The sequence below is a fragment of the Alligator mississippiensis genome, chromosome 14, assembly GCF_030867095.1.
Source record: "Alligator mississippiensis isolate rAllMis1 chromosome 14, rAllMis1, whole genome shotgun sequence".
Taxonomy (NCBI): Eukaryota; Metazoa; Chordata; order Crocodylia; family Alligatoridae; genus Alligator; species Alligator mississippiensis.
This window is the reverse complement of record NC_081837.1, coordinates 4,585,640-4,612,929: the sequence shown is the minus strand read 5'-3', so window position 1 is coordinate 4,612,929 and position 27,290 is coordinate 4,585,640. Positions and strand designations below refer to the sequence as shown.

The 27,290-nt window shown below is 40.2% G+C and overlaps 1 protein-coding gene across 10 annotated transcripts in view; it reads left to right on the top strand.

Moving 5' to 3' along the window:
* Positions 1-27,290, top strand: part of BCAS3 (BCAS3 microtubule associated cell migration factor) — a 445,712-nt gene continuing 418,422 nt past the window's right edge. For 7 of the 10 annotated variants that reach the window (XM_014608078.3, XM_014608076.3, XM_019493313.2 and 4 more), the window contains exons 1-6: positions 57-156; positions 827-914; positions 4,726-4,780; positions 7,248-7,323; positions 9,270-9,376; positions 20,850-20,931. In XM_014608078.3, coding sequence (XP_014463564.1) covers positions 844-914; positions 4,726-4,780; positions 7,248-7,323; positions 9,270-9,376; positions 20,850-20,931 — 391 coding nt within the window. In that variant the 5' untranslated portion in view covers positions 57-156; positions 827-843. Of the gene's footprint in view, positions 157-235; positions 415-824; positions 915-3,948; positions 4,018-4,725; positions 4,781-7,247; positions 7,324-9,269; positions 9,377-20,849; positions 20,932-27,290 lie in introns of those variants that run through there. The other 3 variants (XM_019493311.2, XM_019493312.2, XM_019493314.2) reach the window with 3 other exon arrangements.

The following is a 27,290-nucleotide window of genomic DNA, read 5'->3' as shown; positions in this document are numbered from 1 at the left end:
GGAGCCCCGCCCCTAGCCTCAGAGTGGGGGTTCCGATTGGGCGGGAGCCGGCAAGGCGCCGCCTCCGCTGCCACACGATTGGCTGGCGGGGCGCGGTGTGTCAGTGCCCGAGCGAGGGTCCCAAACAGTGTCAGCGCGAGCGGGGCGACGCGGCAGGTACGGGCGGGGCGACCCCCCCCCCTCACCCCACCCCCACCCCCACCCGCCAACGGCCGCGGCCCGGCCGTGCCCTGAGGCAGCCCGGGGCTCGTCCCCGGCAGCGCTCCCGCCTGTGAGGGGCTGCTGGGCCCCCGCCCCGCGCCACACGCCCCGCGGGGGGCAGGGCTGAGCACTGCCGGGGGCTTCCCCTGCGCCGTGCCCGCACCAACCGCCCCGGGGTTGGGGCCGGGAGGCGATTGTGGGAAGGGGTCTGAGGTGAGGGGGGATGGGTGGGGCTTCAGGGGGGATGGGTTGGCACTGGAAGGGGGGATGGGAAGGGATTATGGGGGAGGTGTCTCCTTGCCCTACTTCTCTGTCACGGCTGTGACTTTTTTTTTATCGTGTGATAATTGCTTTGATCTGCATTTATCGTGTATTTATCGTGTATGACTTTGCGCCCGTGACTGGTCTTATTTAGGTTTATTTCGCGATTCACCAGTGATGTATGTATGTATGTATTAATTGCGTAATAGATGTAACCCGTCGCAGGGGCCTGACTGATGCAGGGTGTTTGTACCCCGAAAACCTGAGTCCTCCGTGCGAGCTGAACGGTCGTCCTGAAGAGAAAAAGGAGGACTAACATATTTATATATCAAAGTAATCGCTTTTAAAACTTTCCCGTCTGTAGGTGTCTGCGACGCAGCGATGGCAGCAGAATCTCCCCGTCGTCCTAGCCGATGTACCGGGGGAGTCGTGGTTCGCCCGCAGGCTGTCACGTAAGCGTATTTTATACGACGTCCGTTCACACCGTGTGAAATGCCCGCAGGGTGGTTGTACAACAAGTACCCGGTACAAACGTCCTCACAAAATCAACAGGGAATGACTAAAACAGGAAAGTTTTGTTGCGCGGAGAATTTTCCAGAGGAAAAAAAAGCCCGTGCCCTGCTCTTTCCAGCGTCCCAAGATGGTACGCGGTAGGCAGCCTCTTTAAAAAGGACACTCGTTAGGGCAGTAACCAACGTGTTGACCAGCCCTTTCAAGTTGCATCAGAGATAATTGTCTACCTTTTATAAACAAAGGAGAAGATTGCAAAACAAATGTGTTTAGCAAGCAAAAATATTATGCTGGCTATAAGGCAACTGTAACAAGTTTGACCCTTGGTTTGCTGTGTTACTGGGGACGTTTTGGTAAATAAGCCTTTTTTCCCAGCCTTGTGCTTATTTATTTCATTCATGTGAGAGGATGTTAAGTTAAAACATAGAAGGATAATGTGCCAGTGAGTGCAGTTGTGGATTTCATTATGGTGCTAGCATGGAAGAATTTATGGGCAGCCAAAACACAGCATATAAGTAAGAGTTTCTTGCTTTTGTCATGCCTCCTAAATTACCACCCTTCACTCACAGAAGCACGGTGGACTTTCTCAGTGAGAGGATCCAGAAAACCAGTGGACTTGGCTTTGCCTGTCATAAGCTGTTGTGTAGCGGCAGAATTTCTTTAGGGGTGATGTTACGCTGCTGAATTGTCATTGCAATATGGCACTGTATTCAAATGCTTACACCTTCTACCTACCGTCTGCCTACGTCCTTAGACTAACGCGGCTACAATCTAAACCCCTACACCTTCTACCTGCTTTGGCAACTCTTACGTGCAAATAAGAGCTAATACATATGAGCAAACAAATCAGGATCTGTTTGGTCTGACCTGGAGCAAATAGAATAAAGTTGTTCCTATAACTCCGTGAGAAGGTTCTTGCAACCCAGGCTACTATGGGAGGGAAGAAATGCTAATATCACAGCACTGGGCATTAACATGCATTGCTGTCAGTGCTGTGCTAGTGAGAGCTCTGAAACTGAGTTGCTCCCCTCAATGTCAAGGCTTCTTATGTCAGCCCATTGACAGACGCTTCCCTTTCACTGTTTCTGACCCAGTTAAACAGAGTATAATTAGTTACAAAGTAGGTTATAGTCGCAATTAGCATGCGGTTTTACTGCAGTACAATCAAATGACAGAGTGGACATCAGGACTGAAAGATGCTGCACACTTAAGCAGTTTGTGCGTGTACAGTGGTTATCTCTGCATATTAGTTATGTTACAATGCACGCAATAAGTAACATTGGGACTCTCGCTATATTCTATGGGTAAGTTTAATTATGTACTTACAGGGCACGTCTACGTGAGATGCTATATCGCCATAGCGTCACCCGGCACAAACTGTGACGCCGACGCTACTGCATGGTAGCGACAAGCTCCTGCACAGTAGCTGCTAAAAATAACTGTGCGGCGTCAGGACTGCACAGTAGCGCGAGTTACTGCACAGTCTGCTGCACATGTAAATGCTCCTACAGTGTGCTTTACTTATCTGCATGCCATATATGTGCATGTGAGGTGGTGTGGTGATTTGCATGAGTGGTGATTTGTTACACGTTGCGTTGTCCTAACCTGAACAGCGGATACCTGAATAGGTATCCTCTTTTATATCAGAATTTTAACTTTTTTTAGGTAACATGGTATAAATTTCAGCCTTCTGCCATTGTTTTGAATTCCTAGGTTATATATATAAAAATAATGGCAACATTTATTGTACAAAACGTAAGAGGGGCACGTGCAAGAGACAGGTTTGTGTTTGGCCTCAAACACAGATTTCAGTCCCCCCTTAGAAGCTAGTTAGAAATCTCTTGGGTTTTAAAAATAAGCTTTTTTAAGTTATTAGCCTGCAGCACTCTGGCTGCTCCACATGACATAATTTCTTTCCAAGAGAGATTTAGGTTACATTTACTGAACAAAACACATCTGCTTGCTTTATCCATGAGCAGTGTACCTTGGAAGGGTTCAATGTTCATTTTCATCTCTGAAATAAGCAATGAAGTCATTACCACTCTACTGTTACGATGGTTGCTGATGGACTATCACCTGAGAATTTCATACATTAATTGTACTGTATTGCACTTCTTTTTTACAAGTGGGCATGGAAAAATTATGACTTGGCCAGGACATCCAGTAGGTTAGTTGCAGAAAGAAGAGGAGGAAAAAGACAGGAGTCCTATGGCCAACTTTTCTATTGAACCACTAAAATAAATTCTGTTTAGCTTTGTAATCTTTAAATCCAGTTTTGTCAGTCTCGATTCAGAGTCTGTGGCATGAAAGTGTATGCAGAAACTTATGTCTTCTGCCATACTACTGTCTTTGCTGGAGGAAGCCTCATTGTTTAAAAGATGTAATCTTTTCTTTGTGTGTGCATAATATTTGCACAGGTCTGTTTTAGGAGAAAAACTAGAAAGTGACTAAGTTTTTTGGTATGAAGAATCTGGATTTCCCACACAGTTCTACAAACTCTGTCAATGGTGATCCAGTTTCTTTCTTGTGATTCATATGCCGAGTTTGAACAACACAGGTCTTATTTAATATGTAAAGAATGTCTATCAAAAATAATCATAAATTTGGAATCTTCCAAAGCTTTTTGGTGGATGAGAGCTTGGAAAGTTGCTAATTCTCTTTGTTTAGATTTACATCAACAGTTGAACACCGCGTGTATTGCTACAGCAATCTGTTGCCATGCTTTATAGAAAATATACGTTTCTTGCATATACACCAGCCTTATTTTGTTGCTCATTAGCTGCACAGCATACTTGGCTCACCTCTCTTGTAAAATAATCTTAAAAAAAAAGCTTTACATTTTGTTCTGGTACATTTAAACTATCTTGCAGTGTACATCATCGCCTGCTTAATTGCAGCTGCTAATGAATTGCCAGGAGCGGTGTGTTTTACAGGCCTAAATGCACTGTACTGAAAATGCCTTCCTCTTGCTCTTAGCCGGTTTTGTCTTGGAAGCTGACAGTAGATGGGTCCAGCAATTCGACTTCAACATGCTACATAGCACATGTAAGCCAGCAGGTAGTTCCTCTTGCCCAGGGAAAGAAATGTTCCAGACGCTATTCTTTTTAAGGCCTTTTCCTCAGGGCTTGTTTTATTGTCCACAAAGCCACTGAAAAACAAAAAAGCAAATCAACTGGAAAAAAGCTGAGCAATATTTCCCAAAGGCTTGCCCTGCTTTAACCGTCAGGAGGGAAGAGGACTCCATCTCTCCTTTGACCTAACTTCTTCTTCCTTTTATATTTTGTCAGTCTGCTGCCCTTGCAGACTGTGGTTTCATTACATTACGTGGTTGGGTGGTTTATTAAGGTAGTGAGTCCCAGACTTTTCAGTACTTTGCCTAAAATCCAGCATGTTTAATTATACTCTGCTACGTGTTAACTTGATATTCCTGTAACACTGTAAGGGAAGTATGGAGGTTTGCATGTCAGTCTTGGCACTGCAAACCAATTAATTTGTTTATAAAATACATGGCGAAATTAAAGTTGTTTCTACCATATGGTGCAAATGTAAGTCTGTATCCTTATAAAAATAGAAATTATTTTTAAGATTTTTTTTTTTCTGTTCTATTCAGCATTTAGCAGGCAATCTAAACTGAAACATAACATGCATCATTTCCTTGGTGGTGCATCCACTCATGTTTATGTCCATGCAATGTATTCACATCCTGTTTTAGACATGCCAGGTAATTAATGACTCCTTTTTCTTGTCTTCCAGAGAACAGTCATATATGGAAAGTGTTGTTACATTTCTTCAAGATGTTGTACCGCAGGTAAGTGTGCATCTTTCATAAAAGCCAAAAAAAAACCTCTTTGCCAATTGGATAACCAATACAGAAAGGTTATTGAAGATAAATAGTGATATTTTTGGTCCAATCTATGCATAACTTTAAAGGGCCAAGGCTTTTTAAGAGTAATTTTCAATGCTTTATTTTAAGTGCACCATTTGAGACCCCTTATAGGGGGTCTTAGACAATTAACGGAGAGAACTGTCTTCTGAAGCTATGTCTGCAAGTCAGGCCCCTTTGTGGGTTCTTCAGTTGGGCACCTAAAATCATTAGTTAAGTGAAAATCTTAATGCATTGAAGTCTGTTTGGGGAGTGGGGGAAGTACTAGGAAGATGATTTAGCTGTTCAGATAGTTAAAGATGTATCAGTGAAGGAGATCTACTTGTGAGGCAGATGGAGAACACGCTGGTAGAGTCCAGCCCTTCCAGATACTGGAGCACTTACCCAGGTGCTATTTCTGGACCGTGCTTAGGATCCTATGTGTTGTCTCAATCTTGTTGTCCCCCCATCCTCTCTTCACTTGCTCTAGAACCTCCTGATTCTTTAGGGTTGGGGGAACCTGCTAATCTATTCCCCTACAGCCTCTAACTTGCTGTGAGCGAGGGGAACCAGATGAGTTTGCCACTGCTTTCTCCTGCAGGCTGTAGTTCTTGAATTGTCCTTTGGGGAGAATAGCTTTGATGCTGGTCTTTGCTGTTCATAGCTTTCCTCAGCAACAATTGAAATTAATGATTGTGATCACTGCCCTACTGCCCACAGGCCTGTAAGTAGCAGGGGGAGACTAACCAGAATGGTAATTTCATGCTGCTAGTGTCTGGAAAAGCAGTGGGCAGTAGTAAAGACACTGCAGCTATTCATCTCTAGACTCAGGAAGGCAGCAATATGTTGGCTCATATCTGGAAGGTGAGTTCAACTCCAGAAACCATTTCTTTTTTTTTTTATTTTTTTTATTTGGCAACTCTCTCCCTGTCCCTGAGAAACAGTTTCCTGCTCACTACTGGTAATTTGTCAAATGCATTTTTTTAAAGCCATGATAAAATGAAGCATAGTCAAATTTGCAGTTAAAGGGTGTGTATGTGTATGTGGTTTTTTTTCCCCCTAGAATCTTTTTCTGTAGTTAAAATGATGCAATCTGTGTCTAACTTTACAAACCAGTTTGCTTTGAAAACATGGAACATGCTTTGTTTTGAAAAGTAATACCACCACTAATTTTTTTCATTTATATTTTCAGTTCATATTATTGTCTATCTGGTATGCATAAAGTGATTATACAAGTTCTTTTCATTTAAAATCCAAAATGCTGCACAGTATTTTGCAATAATTCAGTTGGAAACTATGTTTTTTCCATTGTAACTCATGTTCGGACTACCACAGCCTCTCCTGAGAACTGTAAAACTTGTGCAGCCTAGAAGCACCAAAAAGCTCCATTTCAGAGTTTCTTTGTATCGCATCTGTTTAGGGATATCTGCAGAATATATTTAACTGAAGTATGGATGTGCTTTGCTGGAGTTATACTGTATTCGTTTCCAAACTTAAACATGTTGGGTATATTAATGTCATGATTATAATGAAAATTCCATAGTAAAGACCTCTTGTGTTTTGCACTGTTGCTTATAATGTTTTTAAGTGCATCAAAAAGGAATTAAAAAACGACTATACTTCACATAGATATACGTTTTCACTGATAAAATCAAGGATTATTAAAACTTGTTTCTTAGTCTGCTTAGCACAAAGACACATACTGTTATTGTTCTGATTATAAGTCTTGTCGCCTTTTTTCCGTTCAGAAGAACCATCAGCATTACATTTGACTTATGGGGCTGACCTATAATGGGCCCACTACAGTCCTGACTTTTATATTTGCAGTCTGTCTGTGCATACAGTTAAGTGCAGGTTTTGTTTTTAGTATTTTTAGTGCACTTAACTCTTTAAGCCCTCTCCTAGTTTTTTGATTCTCTTTTGGGATTTCATAAGTGCAACAGCAGTTCAAAGTCTTTTTTCTGTACTTATCAGCTAATATTCTGGCAAGACACATTTTCCCCCCTCTAAAATCAAACCTGAAAATGTGGGCTGGGCCTAGATGCAGGGTGAACTTATAATCAGAACATGGTGTATAGTACTGAAAAAATCCAAAGCCAGTTAGCACATCTACACTGCTTCTGGAAAGCTGTGGACTCACATGTCATTTTTTTTCATTAATGAGCTAGACTAACTGAATTATATTTTGTATTTTAAAATGAAGGATTTCATGGTGAGCATACTTAATTTTAAACGTATCTAAGAAAAGGTATATGCAGGAATACTGTTCTGTGCGTGTGTGTGTGTGTGTGTGTGTGTGTGTGCGCGCGTGTGTGTTGGGTTTTTTTTCGCCTTGCTGTTCCTGATGTAATTTATAGCGGAAGGAAAAAAATTAAACTTTGTTTTCTTATCAGCTTTTCTGTTTTTGTTGTAGGCCTACAGCAGTACTCCACCAACAGAAGAAAAAGAAAAAATAGTCTGGGTCAGATTTGAAAATGCAGACATAAATGGTATGACTATTTTCTTCTCCAACTTATTTTTATTCTTGTATCTCTTGGGCTCATGCACAATAATCTGAGCCAGCAAAAACATAAAATTGCAATATAGACAAAAGTTTGTGCATGAAGAATAGCTTTATAAAGAACAGGCACGTTCATGGCAGACTTTGTCAGGCAACATCCTGAGTGTATCTGAAACATCTTTTGAAGATGAGCAAACTCTGGCTTTGAAGAAGTGAGGGAAGCAGATTCCAAAGCAAGTCTCTGATCCCTCCCATTATTCAAATCGGTTGAAATTAAAACGTTGAATTGGGTATAGCTAGTGGACTAGTTGATTCCTAGTTTAAATCACTTGATCTCTCCCACCAGCCTCATTCCCACACAGTGAACTGGTGCAGTGACATAATCCATATTCTGTGGTAGCCACTTAAGATGTTTTGCATCACTCTTTCCCAGTAATCTCTTTTCAAATAAGATAGGTTATAGACAACATGATCGGTAAGGTCAGTTCAGTGTCAAATGAATAACGGTCAGATGAGTATTTGCTTGAGCGAATCAAAACATCTTGCACTCATATGGGTGTTAATGGTGCATGTCAATTTGTTTGTACTAGCCATGTAGTTGCAGGCAGCTGTCCAAATCCTCTGGAACCTTCTGGAGCTCAATGGTTTGAAACTCCATTGAGGTTTGCTTCTTGACTGCATCTTTAGTCTGCTCTTTTTGTCCCAGTGGTCAGGACTTGCTCTTGTCCCAGATGAGACTCAATAGCATGGCCCAGGGCTGGGGTTGGGACTCTTTATGGCATGTAGGACAGGTTATGTGATTTACATCCTTTGGAATGGCACAAAGGCTGCTGGGTCTCAAATTCACAGAAGATGGAGATGGTAAAAGGCCTATTGATCTGGGTGAGTCACTGCCTGCAGCTCTAGCCAGTGCATATTGTTCCCTGCTGTTTTTTGTTTTCCCTCACTGTCCATCTTAAGTATTCCAGCCTCTTCCCTTGAAGAGTCTGCTTTGCTGTCTAATAGACAATCTCTTGCATTCAGTCAGACCACTAGTCTAAATTTACTTTTGTCCAATTTAATCCTGTTAGTTTTATTTAACCTGCTTGCACCCCCCCATAATCCTTCATGTTTGCATGCTTTTAAAAAGTGATGATTTACACTCTAATGAAGAGAGAGGCCCAGGTAAAGTTATACACATTTGGTTATTTTAGCTTGCATTTAGCTTGTCTTCATATTTTCCTCAAGCACTATGATGTTTTTATGGGAATTGCCTTCCTCATGGGGATGTTGTGAAGATTAATTAGGTGGTATTTCTAAGTAGTTTTGATTTGTAGAAGTGCTACATAAGTATATGTTTTTCTCCCCTATGAATTTCCTCTGTTCTAAAATGAGAGAACATATTAAAGAAGACATCTTTGATCCCTCTATTTTCTTTGTGTAATGTATCTTCCACAAGGCACTAGTAATCTCTGTTAATAAATAATATCTCAGCAGAACACTGTAGACTGTGCAGATCTTATAAAGTTGGCTTCAGAGTGGTAGATATGAAATGTGAAGAGACCTATTGCAAGGACTTCTTGTTACGTCTAGAAAATTAACTTTACCATGTCATGTTAACCACAGAAGGTAGAACGAACAGAAATCCTTGGGGCAGCTAGTGGGAGCTGGCTTTGTGAGGTGGGATAGGAAATATCCCAGCATCTTTCCATCTGCACTGACATGTTGTATCCTCTCACTTGAAATTCTGTTTACTGAGCCTGCTCCTTATGTCTAAGGGCTGTGTCCCACTATTTTTTTTTCTGTTGTAGGAATTTAAAGGCTGGAAACACTTTGGTTTTACCTTTAGTTGTAGGAATGGGAACATGGATTTAGAAAAAGGCATACAGTGTAACTGTGCTAACACTGATTGGTTTTAACTAGTTATCTTTGCTCCGATAATCAAACCCACTTTAGATACGTCAAGGAATATGGAGTTTCATGAAATACACAGTACTGGAAATGAACCCCCTTTGCTGCTAATGATTGGATACAGTGATGGAATGCAGATATGGAGCATACCTGTAAGTACACTGTAAACTTCACCTTCAGACATTAAGACTTGCCCAGATACTGTTGTTAAGCCATATCTAAATTTTTGGAATGGAATGTAGTTGTACTACTTTAACTATTTCCTACTCAGTATTAGAAAGATTCAGCATTCACCCATATTAAAAAGATTAATATTTGGTATGCCTCAAACTTAAATTCAGCTACTTCAAATCTGATTTTCCACCCCCCCCTCCCCCGATTAATTGCTTTTAAAATAAATTTCCAGAATCTGATCAGAGTAGGGTACAGTAACACTTCAGATAAATTAGTATTACGAATATGGGGGAATAATCAAAAAGGTCCGCAAGAAAGAGGCAATGGCAAAACCTTGTTTCTTTAGGGGAAAAAATGTGAAAAGCTTGTCCTTTTTTCTAGGAATGCAGGCCTAACAGTATTTTACAATCGCAGTGTTTGTCATGTGCATGATTTGCAATTTTAATTTTATTAAAGTCTATATGCGCATATGGGTTTGATTTTATTCTGTCAAATGTACCACGCAATTTGTGTTCCAGAATAGTTACGAGCACATGGACTCAATTTGGGGAATTTTCCCCAAATTTCTTGAACTTTAGGAGGACGTTTAATACAGTATGTCATAAAATTCTTAACTCATAAAAACCAGTGTGTACAACACCTTGTACTTGAGGAAAAAACCTAGTGAGGATGAAATTTCTCCTCCTCTGCATGTAATGCAAGGAGTTTCTATAAAAAGGTTCTTGTTTTGCATTTATTCATTGGTATAGAAGAGGATAGGTTTATCCAGCCAAGCTACACTTAAGAAAACACAGTGGAATTTTTTTTTCCTTTTGCTCTTTGTAAAGGCATATTGCATACCTTATTGAGACCTGTGTTTAAGACTAGCACTTTGGTATTACAAGAGGAGAAAACTGGAATATGTACCCTTTTTTCTCTGAGGAGGAAACAAAAATGAAAACCAAAAGCCAGCAATTAGGTTAGACCCTAATACACTGTGTAAAACTACATGTAGAGTTTGGGAACTGGTATATCTACTTGCATTTCCTGAGGACTTACTGAGGATTTCTAGTATTCAAGATGATATTTTGGAGGTAGCAGAGGGAGTTTTCAATGCTGTTTTATTTTTGTTTTGAAAGGTTTGTTTGTTTTTTTCATGTAATGTTGTAGCAAAATAAAGGGGTTTTTTTTTTTTACATTTCCTTTAGTCTCTTGAAATAATTGTCACTAAAAAAAATCCAAACAATGCATAATCAGTTTTGTATGCAGTTAACTTCTTAAACATGAAATATTTTTACATTTCTATACCAAAGTTAGCAGTTAGAAATCATTACGCTGATCTTCAAAGTGTACTACAGAAACCAAACATTAGGTGTCACTAAGATATCGAGCTAAGAAATAGAGTATTACAGCTGCAGCAGTAACTGAAATTCTAACAGAACTTCCAATAAAAAGTGGTTTGGATGGATAATAATTACTCAGATCGAGGTTAGTGACTTTTCTTCAATTTGTCTGAACACGCTCAAATTTGATCTTTTCAAAATGGAAAAGGGTTTCCTTGAAGGTGGGCAGAAGTAGACACCTATTTTGCATAGTTTGTAGATTTGTTATGGCCAGTTGATATGGTTTGCCGGTCTGCAGCCACTTCTGGGCTGCGGTTTGCTGGGCCGCGGCATAAAATCTTTGGGAACCCCTGAGTTAGAGTTTGTCTCGATCAGAGTAGCTGGTTCTTGGGGGATGCAGCAAGGCATTACTTTCAGGCTGAGGTGAGAGTTCCTTGCATCCCTCTCAAATGACTGTCTGCGGTCATGTAAAGAAGTCTCCTTGATGGAAGCCTTTTGTATCCTTGTTCTCAGGGGAGGTTTCCATGAGATGGGACCTTTTTTTTGTCAGAGGAGTGGAATAGGAATGTCTTGGCGAACTCAATTTTCCTCCTTTTAGGGGAATGGGACTCTGCCTGAAGGTAACATAGTTGTGTCACAGAGTACCATATTCACCACTTTGTCACCTCTGTCAGCAAAAAAAGCTCCACACCAGTCCATCAGCATTCTCCTCAGCACCCTTGTTGTGTCCTTGTGTTTCAGTACTAAATATCTTGCTTTTTTTTGCGTTTGACAGCATATAAGAAAAATGGAATTGAAGTCCCAAATATCTGCTAGTATTGTCTATTTTTCCATGCCGATGCCTTTCACTAGCCCATAAACAACTGTCTGAATGTTGGAGAATGTTTGTGTCAACGTTGATATACTCACAGTGGCATTTTATGGAAGAGTTAAAGGGTTTTCTGAGGATTTGGTGCCACTCATTTAGGTCAGTCACTTTGAAGGGCATGGGGTATTGAACTAACACATGCGCTCAAACACCACAAAGTGTTGTAACAAAGCATGAAATCGAAGCTCTGAAATAAAGCAGAGATTCAGACAAGTGAATCTTTGGAGCAGATTCTTGATGAGATTGAGATGGTTATCTTTAGGTGGCATTTGATACGTGTGTCTTGACAACGTGAGTTGTCGTAGCTGGGATAGATGTCAGGAGATATGCAGCACTTAGGGTATCAGATGTCCATCAAGATTTGAGGCCACTCGAAAAGAGGGAAGTATTTTTGGAGAAAATGTAGAAAATGATTACTTGTGTTCCTCATTCATTTGAAAGGAGGTGATACCATGTGGATACTTGAAACCGTAGTTTGTCAGACCCAAGCCTTTCTTGACTGATTTCTTCCAAGCACATTTATAGCATTTTGGGATGTTTATAAATGCTTTATAAAGGAGGAGTCCTGGATGGCTGCTTTGGTTTCAGTTCTTGAGTTTGTACGATTACTATTTTTTAAAGCAGTGTACGCAGGCAAAACTGGACCAGGGGAATTTAATTAATTCTGGTATTATATCTGCCTCCAACTGGCCCAGTGTTGGAGGTATCCCTGACTGCAATTAAGTTTGCACTGAAGGAGTGAGGAAAGACTGTCAACTCTGTTCCACGGCACCTCTTTTTAAGTCTTTTTACTTAGAGTTTGCAAGATCTAAGGCAGTGGCCCCACTACAGATGATGAGCAACATTGTGTGCATGTATATCCTAGTTTGACTTCTCAGTTTGCTTTTTGTTTGTCCTAACCTTAATTTTTGTTGGGTGTCAGGGTTTTATAACTAAGACCTCTAAAAAGTTTAGACATAGTCAAATCTAACTTTCTCTTTTCTTAAGATTTTTGTTTTGGTTTTTAGGGGGTAAAAGAGAGCTTGCAATGACGTGTCTGATTGACCTTCTATATAAATATATGCATTTTACTTAGCAACAGCGTGTGTGTGTGTGTGTGTGTGTTTTGGAACAAAATATGCTTATCTCTTTTTCTGTATCATATCGAGTCTCTAGTTTATAATTGGGTGATCTTATCTCTGTTAAGAGAGGTCTCAGATTTTTAATATTTACAAGGGCTTTCAGTTTAAAAAAGCAACAATCTCAGTGTTTGCGTGAAAAGCCACACACGCAGGCTGTCATCTGCGGCATTGTGCTTTCTTTCCTCATTCAATTGGACTCCTATTCAGCACTTAATAAAATAATGTGCCGCAGGCAGTCCAGTTTGTGTCTGAGTGATTATGAAGTGTTTATGACAGCTACTAAGCTGACACTCTCCGTAATGGTGTTACATTGACTTCTAAACACCTTTGCAGTCTGCCTCCAGGAGTGCGTGTCTCTCTGCAGTCTGAGTGCTTTTACATTAACATCTCCTCGGAGTAAGATCTTTGACTAGGGAAGTGTTACTTGCAAATGGAAGATACCATTAGAGCCGCTTCAAAGGACTGAAATAATGTTTGGACTGCTGGATGCTGAAGTAACGGCTGGGGTTTTGAAGTGCGGTGTCTAAATCTGTGTTGCATAAGTGGAAGGTGTTTATCGAAACTACTTTTTTCTTTGATCTTTACTTTGAAAGAGGGGTGGAAAGGTTAAAAGTATTCTTAAAATACGCCCCTAGAAGCGGGAAGAAACGTTGGCGCATACAGAAGTCTGACTAGAAGGTCCTACTTAATTACTGTGTAGTGTGTGTTTTGTGCCGGTTTGGGAATTTGTTTTCCTTTGCTCACACTTCGTACACGGTGTTGGAACCAGAAAACACTTGGAATTGGTTTCTGCCTAATGTGGTTTCCCAGTGGCTGTTCTAGGTGTTCCTAGTCAAAGAAGTGCATGTTGGCTGGTTTTGCGGCTGCTGATTATTATTATTATTACTGTACGAAGGAACAGTAGACAATGACGACATCGATTTAGCCATTCATGTTTCAGTTATAAGAGAGCTATTGGGCTTTAAGAAATCAGGAACTTGACTGACAAAGGAGACTGTATTGTAGCAGCAAACGGTAATATATAATTAAACAAATTTATACGGTTGCAGCACAGTGCTGCTGTTTCCGACAGTCTACAGTATTGCGTCTTATGATCGGTAACGGCCAATGGATGAAGACCGGTGAGGCGGAGGCATATCTGGACAACTTCTGAATGCCATTGTCGTCTCTGATTTCTCTCCCCATCATAAACTGACACATATATTAGTCTTGATAAATGCATAAAGAATTGCAACATAGCAAAACTAGCTACTATATTCATGCAGGGGACAGTGGAGCTGTTCTTTTCCCCGCTCCCCGTCTTCCAAAAGCCCTGCATGGTGGCTTTCTTAACCCTTTTGTAGTTTAGTCCGTTCTGGCAAAAGTACCCACGTGTGAGGTGGGAAGTATGTTACAGATTATGCCCTTGCTTCCGTGCCTCTTCCGACCTCACGGGCTTGGGCCCTGTGCAGTCATCTCCTGCATGGAGACCTGTGTAAATGCTTGCAGTAACCACTTAGAAAAATGTGTGAGAATTACCCAGTTATATCATCCTTCCAATAAGTGTACAGAGACTCTGGGGAAAAAATAACTTGTTTTATTGTGCTCGGAGGTTTGGGGGAGAGGCTAATTTTTTAAAATCTTATTTTCATATGGCAAATATTTTACATTCTTATTTGAGTGCTTTTTCTGGTCTGATGTGCACAACCTGCACAGTCTCTTGTGCTGAGAACTCGTGTGATTTATAATATATCCAACACCTGTGAGGGAAGGGAGGAAAGAAAAACCCAACTCCTTTCTGCAGCAGACCCTTTGGCAGACTGGAGGAGGAGCAGTAAGCTCTTAAGGGAGTTTCATGTAGCTCTACTTGGATAGAGCCTAAGACCGAATGCACAGCCTTGAAGGATAATTGTGCCCCTCCCGTGTCTGCTTCCCATATATATGTTACTTGTCTGCTTTTGGGTAGCGATGGGAGAGGTGAAGAAGCACTGTCCCATACTACGGATGCATATTCAGTCTGCAGCCTGAGCATGTTAAGACTGCTCAAAACATGTTGCACTTAAAATGGGAATGTTGACAGAACTGTAACTAAAGGCATTAGCAAGCTGCCATAGCTAGTGTGTTTTTGTTTTATTTGAGATTCTTGTATTTTTTCCATGGTGGCTACAATTTTAACATAATTAATTAATTCAATATAGCTGCCTTTTCATACTGGTCCTGGCAGTTCCTAGGAGGGCCATCCCATTCTGTTCAGAGGAGCGTGTCAGAGCGGGGGGGGGATTTAATTTTAAGAAAACAAATGGCCCAGTTTGTGTTACTTTGTAATAGTTTGGTAATTAAAAAAGCTGTGTTGTTTTTTTTTTTCTTTCTGCCATTTAATGGTGAGAGTCTAATTTAACAAATGAAAAAGTGAAAGTTGACTTTTTTCCTAGCCATTTCACTTTCTCCTCCTTTTTGATCTTGACCATTAATTTTCTTTCTAAGTTTAAAACCAAATGTAAATTAAATTCATACTGGTTCCACTCCCTAACTTGTAATACTAGTGGGTGCATCTACACATGCAATAAACTCTGGAGCAGTTTGAGCCGGAATGAACTGCTCCCAGGAACAGCATCTACATGTGTGTCCAGAACAGCAGCAATTTGAGCCAGGTCAGAGTAGGCCCCTGGCTGGCTGGGCTGATCAGGTGCAGTTTATGCCTGTGGTCAGCATCTACACGTGTTAATTATTTTGCTGTAAGATAGTACTGTCCCTGACAGTAGTTTACTATGCCCTAATACTGGGACGTATGTAGACGGTGACTTTACTGCAGAGCTAAGTAGTGTACTTGGCAATAACGCACGCAGCTAGATGCACTCAGTATTTTTTTTTTTCCTTTAACCTGAGCTTTGTGGTATAGTTCATGGAGGCATGAACAACCCTGTAGCTACTTGCAGATGTTAAAAAACAAAACAAAAAAACCCCGCAGTTTTACCAGAAGAAGCAGCACGTTACTTTGAGCCAGCTCCACAATGTCTATGTAGATTGGGAGCTTTGAAAATGTATATATTTTTTTATTTTGATACAATATTATATCGTAGGTCAAAACCATAACTAGAATGAAAAAGTGGGTTCCTAATAACTCACCTAACATCTCTATGTGTTAGCGACAGTCAAGTTTCTGTGTCCTAACAATTTGCAATTTTATATGTCTGCATTTTAGTTTAAGAATCCGATTTCTAATCTTCAGTTTTGGTGTTTGCGTACATTTTTGGCACTTCTTTTTTTTTTTCTCACCATGTGAAAGCTATTTTCTATGGTCGGAAAATATTATTTTTTCCATACAGCGTGAACAAATCTTTCTTTATTCTGTTTGTTACGGGTCCAAACTGGTATGTCCCAAACAATAAAATTCTGTCATAAAATTAAGCAGCAGTCATAAACTAAATTATGCTTGTGCAAGGGGAGAAGAAACTGTTTCCTCCATTTTCCTGATCTCTTCTCACCTGGGGGAGAAGGGATGAAGTCTTCATTTGGGCAGCTGACCTCAGGTTGGATAGAGCCTTTGCTTACTATCTTCCAGGCAGGTCTGCAGATTTCAGTCTCATCGACCTGTGGCTTGACCACTTGCACTGTGGAAGTTGCTAAGTTCCTTCACACCAGCTTGTAGCTGCTACTTTGGATTCACCCTTTTTGTAGAAAGAATACCTGAAGCTGCTTTGAAAGCTTCATTTTCGGCTCTTAAAATCTGTTTGGAAGCTTTCTTGGCGTTTGGAACAGGAAAAGGAAACTTCCAAGAACTTTGAATGCTGCCACAGGGACTCGCTGTTTAGCTGGAGTAAATCCAAAATGGCAGCCACAAGCAACTTTCTCCATAGGTGCTTTTTGATGAATTATAAGCTTTGTTTTCAGTTCCTAAAGTCTATTTATATTTCGTCTAAGTTCAGGAGACTAGGAAGCTCAAGGGACTGGTAATGGGGTGTGGAGCCTTTCACCTTTTTATAGTTGCCAGCTCACACCCACCTTAGGCTGGTAGTGACAAAATGGTTAGCTATTCAGTGACTAGATGGCTTATAATAAAGACGGTTGTTTGTCCTAGTCCAGTTACAACTGGAATAAATGACCCCTCCTGTTGGCAGCCTCAGTAGGGAGATAAGGACTCAACTGGCAAGAACACAAAGCTACGGTATCTCTTATCCGGAGATGGCGCTTTCAGATCAGGAGCCGTGTTAGCTCAGCAGGGGTGATGATAAAGCTTTTTGCTTGTTCTGTGGATAAATTGGGAACATGAGTCTTTAGTTGGGTCAATTCTGGACCTTTCATGAATGTACATCACAAGTTAGAAAAGGTGCTGTTGGGCAGAACTTATCTATTTGAGTAATTTCATGCTAAGATTTAAACTAAAAAGACCTCGAGGAAGGTGTATACGCATGTACAAAGTCAACTTAAAATAAGGCAATTTAACTAAGTTGACTTCATGAAGTCAGCTCAAGTTAAGCCACATCAGAGCATACACACATACAGGTCCTTGACATGGTGGCAGCCAGCTTGTGAGCTAAATCAACTTAAGTAATGTGACTCAAGATAATACACCTTGCACGTGTATTATCTTGTGCCACATTTAAGTCGACATTTAAGTGTGTAAACTCTGACAGTTAAGTCAGCTTAACTGTCAAAGTTAGTATGTGTGTATGCACCCAGAGATGTTTCTCCTCCAAGCCCACCTAAGGAGCAACCAGGATCTTTAGTACACTATAAGTCTTTCACTTTGTATTATTACTGCTTCTTTTTTTTTTGTAAAGCACTTCTGAAATGTTTGGATAAAAAAAATGCTATATAGGAACTAAGGAGACTTCACTAGTGTCATTGTAGCTTTTCCTTATTTTGCTGACATACATTGGCTTTCTGTAGATTTCTAGAGATAATTCATTTCAAATAACTTGATACAATTATAGTTTCATTATAAAATCTACAGAAGCATAGGAGAACACTTTACAGTCTGTCACTATTTTTTTTTTTTTTTTTCTAATCTCGCCAAATAAGTTGAGCAACACACTACGTGCTGCATAGTAAAGTATAGACATCCTAGTACGGTGACACTGCAGATGTAGGTGTGTAAGCTTCTTAAAAGTTTTCCTTATTTGAGTAAATTTTGTCTTAAGCCAGAAGAAAAAGATATACTTTAGTGGTTTGAGAACAGGGTTGGGAGCTGGCAGTTTCTCTTTTTTTCTGACTGACTTGGTATCTCTAAGTATTTCATTTAATTTCTCTTCTACCTTAATTACCCCTATTTGTAAAATGGGGATAATATTTCCCGTGGGTGCTGGGAATTAATTATCTATCCATAAGTAATTTGGGCTGGGCTTTTCAAAGGTGCCATGGGGAGTTAGGTGTCAAGCGACCAATAATTTTCAATTGGATTTGGATGCCTAATTGTGTTTAGATTTCTTTGAAAGCTTTACCACATCTTAGTATCCCAGGCCAAATAAGTATGCTTTCCAGAACTAAGTATATTTTAGAGCAGAAACTTTGAGTATGTTTGGCTTTCTTACTGGTTTTGACTGTTAAAACTCTTACTTTATTTGAAGTAGCTTGGAGCTGGAGCTGATGTGTTGGCATGCTTAAAAAGTAGTGCGAGGTGATGGAATCGGGTTGTATTATTATATATGAATCACTTCTTCCGTACTTTTGTTCTGTTAGTTCTTTTTCCCCTTTTGCTTTCATTTGCAGCCATTGATGTGCACACACATGAAGCACTTTTTTCATATTTTTTTGGGAGGGAAAAAACCTTAAATGCTAATGATAATAGTTTTGAAGTCTTATGCCTTCCCATTTTGTTTCCCGTTTTTAGAGAACTGCTATGTTTCCACAAATAGGAAATCTGTTCCTGTCTACACACACGTCTGTCTCCCTCATTTTTTTTCTTCTCAACAAGCTTGTTGCCTAACCACACTCTCCATGTAAATACCTGCTACTTTCTCCTATGTTCACCTTTCCTCTTGGTTCAACCACTTGTTCACTTTTTTCACTGCTTCCCTGTCCCAAACCCATGTGCTGTTTTCAAGGAAGTCGACTAAATCTAGGAAGAAAGCTGACTTCATCCTTTAGGCTTCTCAATATTATCCAGTTGTTTTGGTCGACACATGTTTTGGTCGACACATGGTTTGCAAGTAGAAGGTGGGGACCACTTGTTGTTCTGTCGGAAAATGACTGCTATCAAATAAAAATTAGTGTTTCCATGTCTTTTTGTAAAGTGATCTTAAAATGTCATGTGCTATACAAGCACTGCTAATAAATTGCAAAGCAGAATCTGTGATGTGAATTATTTAATAAAATTAGAGTAGGGTAGACTAAGGGTCTGATCCTTGTCTTGTTCACATTTAGTTTTACATCTGTATGAATCGGGGAGTATTTCTAATCATTTGACTGGAGTTGTTCCTGATTCATATCAGCGTGAGAATGGAAGGGAGCACTTTGTCTCTGCAAAGACATTTAAAGATCAGTATTTCCCTAAATTTCCTTGCTGAGCCCTGCAGGTTGTTTCTGGTTTTATGAAGACATACAGTAGGAATTTGGAATAGGAGTGTTAAATGTATTGTGTTTACTTCTTAAGAAGTGTTCTGTACCAAGTCTGGTACTTGCACATGGCTTTCATAAAAGACAGATCCTTCAAGAGGATAAGCTGGAATTTTGCATGCGTTACTCATAAGAATGGTAATAAATTGTAAGATGGATAGATAAGGATTTGCAGTAAGGGGGTGGGGTCTGAGATGCCATATTCATGGTTTGTTCAAATAGTTGCATTTTTATTTTATCTAATTTGTGAACTAAGCTGGAGAAAGCAATTGTAGAGAAGGCATTTTAAAAGGTTATGTTTGGTTTGTAGTGTAATATTTACAAATTTTTAAAGGTCTTAATTTCATACTATACATAGTTTAAGATGCTTATTTGGCTTATTTTCCAAAATATGTCAAGATGTTTGTTAACTTTTTTAGCCTCACTACGTATTTAAGTTCTTGGTTTGGGGCATTAGTTTCATGTTTGCCATTTTCCTGAAGTTTGACATTCCATATTTGATCCATTACCAATCAGTTATGAAAATATATTCTGACTGACCAGTTATAGGAAGTCTAGAAATTCTTTTTAACTACTTGTGATTTTAATCTCTTCAGGGCTTCCATTAATGACAAATTTAATTAGTTTGACTCTGAAACATAGTTTTCATACCCATGGAATATATGGTGCACTTATTTTCAGATACTTTGACTTTAAAAGCCAGTATTTGTCTCTCTTAATCCCAAATAGTTTTCCTTTTACTATGGCATACACACTGTAGAATAAACTGTTCTGGAATTTCTAGTGTTTTAGTTCAAAATCCTTCAGTAGGCAAGTTGAAGACTTGCTTTTTTGTGCAGTACATGCTATTTATGGATGTTACATAGTGCTTTTATACCTTGTGTAGCCAGGCGGAAAACACTGACTTTCTAAAGGCAGAGGACTTCTGTTTAAAGTACTTGGTCGCTGTTTTTAAAGATTTGTAAATAGTCTTCTCTGTGACACTTTTGGGTCAACTTTGGTAACAGAGAAAAGAATATCCTCTGCATTTTAGCTCACGCCCTGTATGTCTTGTATAAACTGAAATTGCTAAATTTGCACTAGTTTAATCAGTATGTTTGAAGTGTGTTGTTTTTTATGTTAATTGAATAAGATGAATTGGTGAAAGAGACTCATGCAGATGAGGCAGTCGAGTCGAAATGTCTTTCCCTCCTTGACGTTAGCTTATTTAAAAAAAACCCGGAAAAACAAGGAGTTCCAAAGCGACGCTGGATTGAACCCTTGTCCAAAATGATCTCCTTTGAATTCCTTCCCTAAGGACCTGTTAATCTTAGATACACCTCAGTCACATTCAGGGAGGAAATTAAAGAATTACACCTGCTCCGGAAATTAGCAGCTAACCTTCAGATTGCTGCAGGGTTTTACCAACTCTTAATCAGGGCAACAGGAACATCCTGTTACGGTGTTATAGCACTGTACAAGACTCTGGAGGAGTCGCACCTGATCCCACTTTGCTTTGGGGTTTGGGCTTTGTGGGAGGGGAGGGCAAAGTGAAGGAATTGGGGGTGGAGAGAGGTTTGTTTGCTTTGGCTTACTAAATGTAATCTTCCTTGCACCATTTGTGCAGATCAGCGGTGAAGCACAAGAGCTCTTTTCTGTCCGTCATGGTCCGGTTCGAGCTGCACGAATTCTGCCAGCCCCGCAAATCAGTAAGTACATCATTATGACACAATGTGATACCGACTGAATGGGAAGATGGGGAGGGAACCTTTCAAGCTGGGATGTGTAGACTTTAACACGGTTTCTGAAGAATGGCAGCTAAATTGCCATTGCATTGTAGCTTGTTTACATGTATATGGAGCCATGACACGCAGTTCCCAAGATAACTGTTGGCTTTTTAAAGAGTTTATCAAAATACCTTTGTTCACTTTTAATGGGTACTAGAGGTACACAGTAGTGTTTATCCAATGCAGGTCTGTCTAACTTTTATAAGCCCCAGGGCCACTCCCAGCAGGGGCCTCATGCTACACGGGCTGCACCAGGCTTGTGAGCACAGGACTATGCGTAGCGTGGATGCTCCCCCCTCCTGTTTCCTGTGCCCATGTGGGCACCCACCCCTACACTGCTGCACTATGTAGGTGCACAAGTGTGGTGATGATGATGATGATTTTTTTGTTCCTGCCTCCTCCCCAGGTGTCTCCCCCCTGCCTTCCACTGCAACGTGTGCCTTGTGGGCACTCCCCAGCCCTGCTGCATTGGGCTGCCCTCCTCCGCTGCTGCTCCATGCGGGTGTGATTGCTTTCCCCCACAGTCTCCATACAGCCGAAATCCCCTCCCGTCACATGGCCCAGACTCACCTTGGTCTGCCTGCCCTGTCCCTTAGGTAGGACAGGAAGCAGCAGCCAAAGGAGGGTGGGGAGCCTGGAGAGTCTGGCTGCTGTTGCAGCTGCAGCAGTGGGGCAGGTTGTGGCCAGGTGAGAGCTTGGAGGCTGCAAGTTACCTTCCCTTTTTCTAACAATTTTGGTTCTTTAACCCTCCACTGAATCTTGAAATGCATCTGTTTTGAACTCCCTGTTTTTGGGGGTTTTTACGTGAAATGTTCTCTAGTTTATTGGTCCTGGGTATGACTGTAAACTGCTTCTGATGGGAGGGTCTGGCAGCAACATAGTGGGGCTGCTCTGGGAGCAGGGTGGCTCCTTTAAATTGCTACAACATTGCAACCTCCAGAGTAAGGTAAGCATAAGGCACCTCAAAACCCTAGCCCCCATTGTCTTATGGGGCCTCTTTGGCTGTAGAAATGCTAAAGCATGTCACCGTAAAAGAAACGCACCCTTGCAGAGACATTCAGCAGTCAGGAGCAGCTCTGATGCGTTTCTCTCTGGCAGAAGCTACAACCATCGAGGCACTGAATGTCTAGGCTTGTCTGGCCTTCGGACTCTGTCTCGGTGGTGTAAAGAGGAGATGGTAGGTCTTGGGCAGCCCTCCACTCCTCGATAGTCTTGCCTGGCCATGCGCATCAAAGGTCTTGGTGTGATGGTCTCAGGACCCCGTACAAGTGGATTCATCAGGCCCTTAACTAGACGTCTTACCATGAGCTATAGGATTGACGTTGCCTATTAGGTCTGTAGTTCATGATGAAAGAAAGTGAGAATATATATACTAAAATTGGATCACTCTAGAGACTCTTCTACTTTGACCCCACTGTTGGGATGTGATTCTACGTATTCTTCCTATTATAGGGGAGGGGCTTAATACTATTTTTAGACTTGTTGCTCTTTGGCGCCTGTAACACTTTGTCTTGCACAGACTGGTTCTTTAATGAAGATTAGTATTAAAGATTTTCTTCAATCTTAATTAAAAAAAATAAATAAATAAAAAGAGTGTTCTTTGTAAACTTCTGAGTGACTCACCTACTGTACGGTAATGTCTTTAGGCCATATAGTAAAGACCATCACCTTTTATTTCTGAAAGCTCAGTGCTTCCGTAACCAAGTCATATTGGGTCTTGATGTAGGCAAAAGGCTGGCCATGTCTTTTCTCGGATCTGTTTTTAGTTGCTTTCCACACACTGTCCCTTTCTCTTGCCTAACGCAGTTTTCCAGTGGAGACGTCCTTGACAATACAGAGCTTAATGAAACATGATGCAGGTCTTTTCCCCATGTCTCTTTTTTTTTTTAACACTCCACACAACTTTTTAAGGTGTACCTTCCTGGCAAGGTTGTAAGTGATACCACTTACTGCTCTAATGCTAACACATTCCTATTAATATACAAACTGTAGAATGATGTTACATTTTGAGTAGATTTCAAGGCGTGTGATAAACTTCATCCATCATGCTGAAAAGGAGCAGATGGAATGCTGTGCAACGGTGGAGGGGAGGGAAAATTTGGGTCAAGGCCATTGCAGCTAACTCCCACTCTTGGGGATAATTGCCTTTTGATTTTTGAAGGCCTAAATTAGGCAGACAGGGCTTTGTGTTTAAAAAATCTCATGCCCAAGACCTTCAGTTTTTAAGAGCCAAAAGATGGTGAAATAGTTTTTAGATCACAGTGGCTCTCGTGTTCGTTGTGGCAATGATTTCACAACTGGATTCTAGATTAAGTATCTTGACCTTTACCCAATTACCTTTTTTTGGTTTTTTGGATTTGTTTTTTTCCCTTAGCAAGGTGATCACTACTACTAGGGTTAGAAATGCCAGGAAGAGCACACACCAACTGCAGAGACTTCCTCAGCCTGCCAAAGGGTTTTTAAACCTGAAAGCTTGCTAAAAAAAATTTTCCAACTATTTAAGTTGGTCTAAGAAAAGATATCAGATTCACCCAAAGAACCTTGTCTCTTATGGTGAGATGCATTGGAGGGTTTACTCTCAATGCGAGGTCCTTCTTACCTTTCAAACTTTCAAACTCTTGGGATGACTAAAAGGTTTGTTTTCTTTGTCATCTTTTCAAGAGGTGGTGCTAGAAATCAGATCTGATTTAAATGAGGAAGCGACTTACAAAAATGGTGCTGTGTAAATACTAGAGATTACATTTTATCCAAGGGGGAGAATTTGCCTTCTCAAAAGCAAGTGGGTTTGTCAAAAAGATGGACTGTTTTTGGTTGTATTTTTTTAAAATTTTGCTTATGGGAAAAATGCTAAGTATTTTCTTAAACTTGTAATATTATAAACAGCCCACCCACACACTCGTAAAGTATCAGCTGTTGCAGCTTTTTCTGATACTAAAACACAAGTTTCCTTTCCATTCTGATCAGAAAAGTAAGCAGAAATAAGAGTTCTTTAGTTCTTTCTAGTTGGAGTGGCGCTAGCTTTTAATTTGTTCCTCTTTTTGCTTATTTTATGTAAGCTTTTTTCAAACAAATTGACCTTTTCAGTGGTTGGGTTTCTATCATGTCCTGTAATGTACAAATAGCCACCTCCTCTCTTGCAGACTACTTTAAATGTGGTTTTATCAAGTCCTGAGACCAGCTGTCTAGTTTACTCAACTTGTTTCAGAAATTCTGAGTAACCCCCTGGAAGAGTTTGCTGCAAAATTTAAGCAACTATGCGTAAACAAGCAAATCCTTTTAAAAATTGGGACTGTTCAACCCAAACGCAAACAATTCCCAAGAAGTGGGCCAGTTCACATTTGCTTACAATCATCTCCAGTACTTTGTAAGTACTGTGCTCCCAGAAGAGATCCGGGACTTTTTATCTTGATATAGCAGCAGGAATGAGATGGATTTGCCACAACATCAGATGCTGTCTGTTGTCTTTAAAACTTAGGAACTTGCTGTAATTTAGGAAGTCTAGTCTTTGAACTTCCAAAATTAAGATGCTGACAGTTTGGCACTTAGCAATGATATTTTTTTCTCTCTGTCTTTTTATTTTTTATGAGCACGGAGAGAGAGTCTCTTGATATTCTGGCTCTGTTTCAAATTGGGCAATATCTTGCTTACCCCAAACTGGAGAAGCCTGTTCTCTTCTATATCGCGGCGAGCAGCCATTCTAATTTAAAATGGCTGCCCTTTTCATTCACCAGTGATGAAGAAAGCAAACTCTTCACATAGCTAAATATTTTGAGGTTCTCTGGCTGAAATGCATTACCTCTGCATGAATATGAAATTGTCACTTTATTGGGGAATATATCTTAAGAAAATTTCTTGAAATAAGAGCATGCTTGAGAACTACAGGGAATTGTTAACAAAGAAATGTTTGAGCAAATTAAGGGCTTAGTGGACACTGTTAGTTACTTTTGTGGGCGGTCTAGAATTAAGTGGTGAAGTTGTACCTGACTTAAGAGCCCCTGGCTTTACTGCATTAAGAGCTGTGCATCAAAACTCTTAAACTGCTTGACTTTGCATGGCTCTAAACAGGGGTGAGGTTTCAGTATATCCTACATTTATTTAATAATATAGCACATGCTATTTTTGTTAAATATCAGAAGCAACTTGCTGCTAGAATGTAATAGGATTTTTTTCCCCCCCGTAGCAGAGCCCCCGTCCCCCAAGGAGTACAAAGAAAACAAATAGGCACCATTTTTTCTTTGTGGGAACAATATCTGCTTTCTAAATAGCTGACAGTTTATGGCTGTTTGACTTGATCTGTGTCTTGAAATAGGGAGCTGTTAGCTCTCTCTGTAAATAAAGGAGGAGAGAAGTGTAAATGGAACCGAAGTGAAGTAGGAGTTTAAAATGCCAACAAATTTGTTTCTGTTTTATTTTTCTTCCCGGATGGTAGAGAAGTGCTTTGTGTTGTTCAGACCGAGTAAGCTACACTGCTTATGAATTCCATCGGGCAGTTGTTCTTTCTCTCTAAACTGCTTATATTTAGCATTTAACAATGAGAGTTGCCACATCAGAAAACTATTCAAATTAGCTCATATTAAATTAAGTCGAACCTTTTAAAAACATGTTTTAGTCTCTTTTGACATGACTTGGTATAAAGTAAATCTTTGATTTAAAAGTTCATGAATGTATTATTGACCAATATCTGGAATCAGATAAAAGTAAAGCTGTAATAAGAGGCCTTAGATAACCAACACATGAGCTTTAATGATTCTGTACAAAATAAAAGGGATTTGTAAAAGAGAAGCTGATTACCATCAATAATGCTCAAACACTATTTTACTGTAAAGCTGTAAAAAAGGGAATTGTTGCATATGGGGCTCTTGGTGGATGGATTTGGCACGTTCCTAGGAATAGATTTTAGCTGGGATAAGCAGCTCCATTCCCAGGTGTGAAAGGAAAAGATCATAGTTTTACCTCACTGACTTTTCAGAAACACAACTTAATAGTTTGTCCACTATTTTGTTAAAGTACTGTAACGCTTTGATATTGGATTCCCTGCTGCATCATGTTCTTCACAGCATAATAAAGTACTGTTTTAAAAGAATATTCTAGGCAGGCTGCTTGCAAAGGAGACCTTATCAAATCTGATTTTACAGGTTACGTGGCAACATGTGCTCTTGTGCGTCTTGAAATTTTCTGTTTGAGGAGCAGGACAATCCCACAGCTTCAAATCAGTTTTGTTTTGGTAGCTTCACACTTCTGATGGGTATTTTAAGAAGTCACATACCATAGTTTTTCATATACAGCACATCCCTTCCCCCCCCCCCCCCCCCAAATTGGGTTGTATATCTTTTTTTTTAAAGCAGGGAAACTGTCTTTTTTGCTGGAAAAGAAGCAAGCCGGGACCTTGCTGGTCAAAGCCTGGTTTCTGAATTGGACTAGTAGCACAAAATAAAGACCCTGACTTGGAGTACATGGGAGCTTTTCTCCATTCTTATTGCATAAACATAGCAAAACAGAAGATAAAAATGAATATCGACAGGTTAGGGGGAAAATAGTTGTTGCCTATGTGTTTAAATCGTTTCTCTGCCCTTGGAATGTGTGTTAAGTTTTGAGTAAATGACACTTTCCGAAACAGAGACGCTTGCTGTAAATTTACAGCACTAAGCATTTTAACCTTAAGAAGAGAGACGGTAAGATGGACCCGGGATCTCAGACTGTATTTGGTGGAAAGTCTGGGCAAAGATGTCTTCTCTCGCTCTCAATGTGATGCAGCTCAAGCTTATTAAACCTGTTGCTCCCAGGAGCATATTTTCAGGGCAAGGATCAGCTTTTGCAAACTTCTGTCTCTGGCTTTCTTCAGTTTTATCTTTCAGACAGATGCATGATAAATAAACAAGCACAGACATCATTACAGGACATGGTGGGAGAGGTGGAAACCAGTGGACAATACCATCAAACTTGAGATGGAAGTGAATTGGAAGTCAGAGTATGGTGTATAATGAGCTGGAAGAGTTTTTAGAGCATGTGCTAGGCACTGCCCCAAAACAGAGGCAGATACAGGCCCAGTCTAATGCGGAAGATGATGATAGAAATTACAGCTAGCCCAGAATGAAAGGGAAGTGTTTGTAAATAGGATCTGAGATCAGAAAGATTGATTGCAGATACTCTAATACGGTAGGATTGTGTGTAGTATTTAAACATGCCCTGTCCTCTCTCCACCTGATTATAGTAGGCTTGGTGTCTATGTGGTCTTGCATCATCAAACAGTGAAGTTTAATATGAATATAAATTGTCCCAAA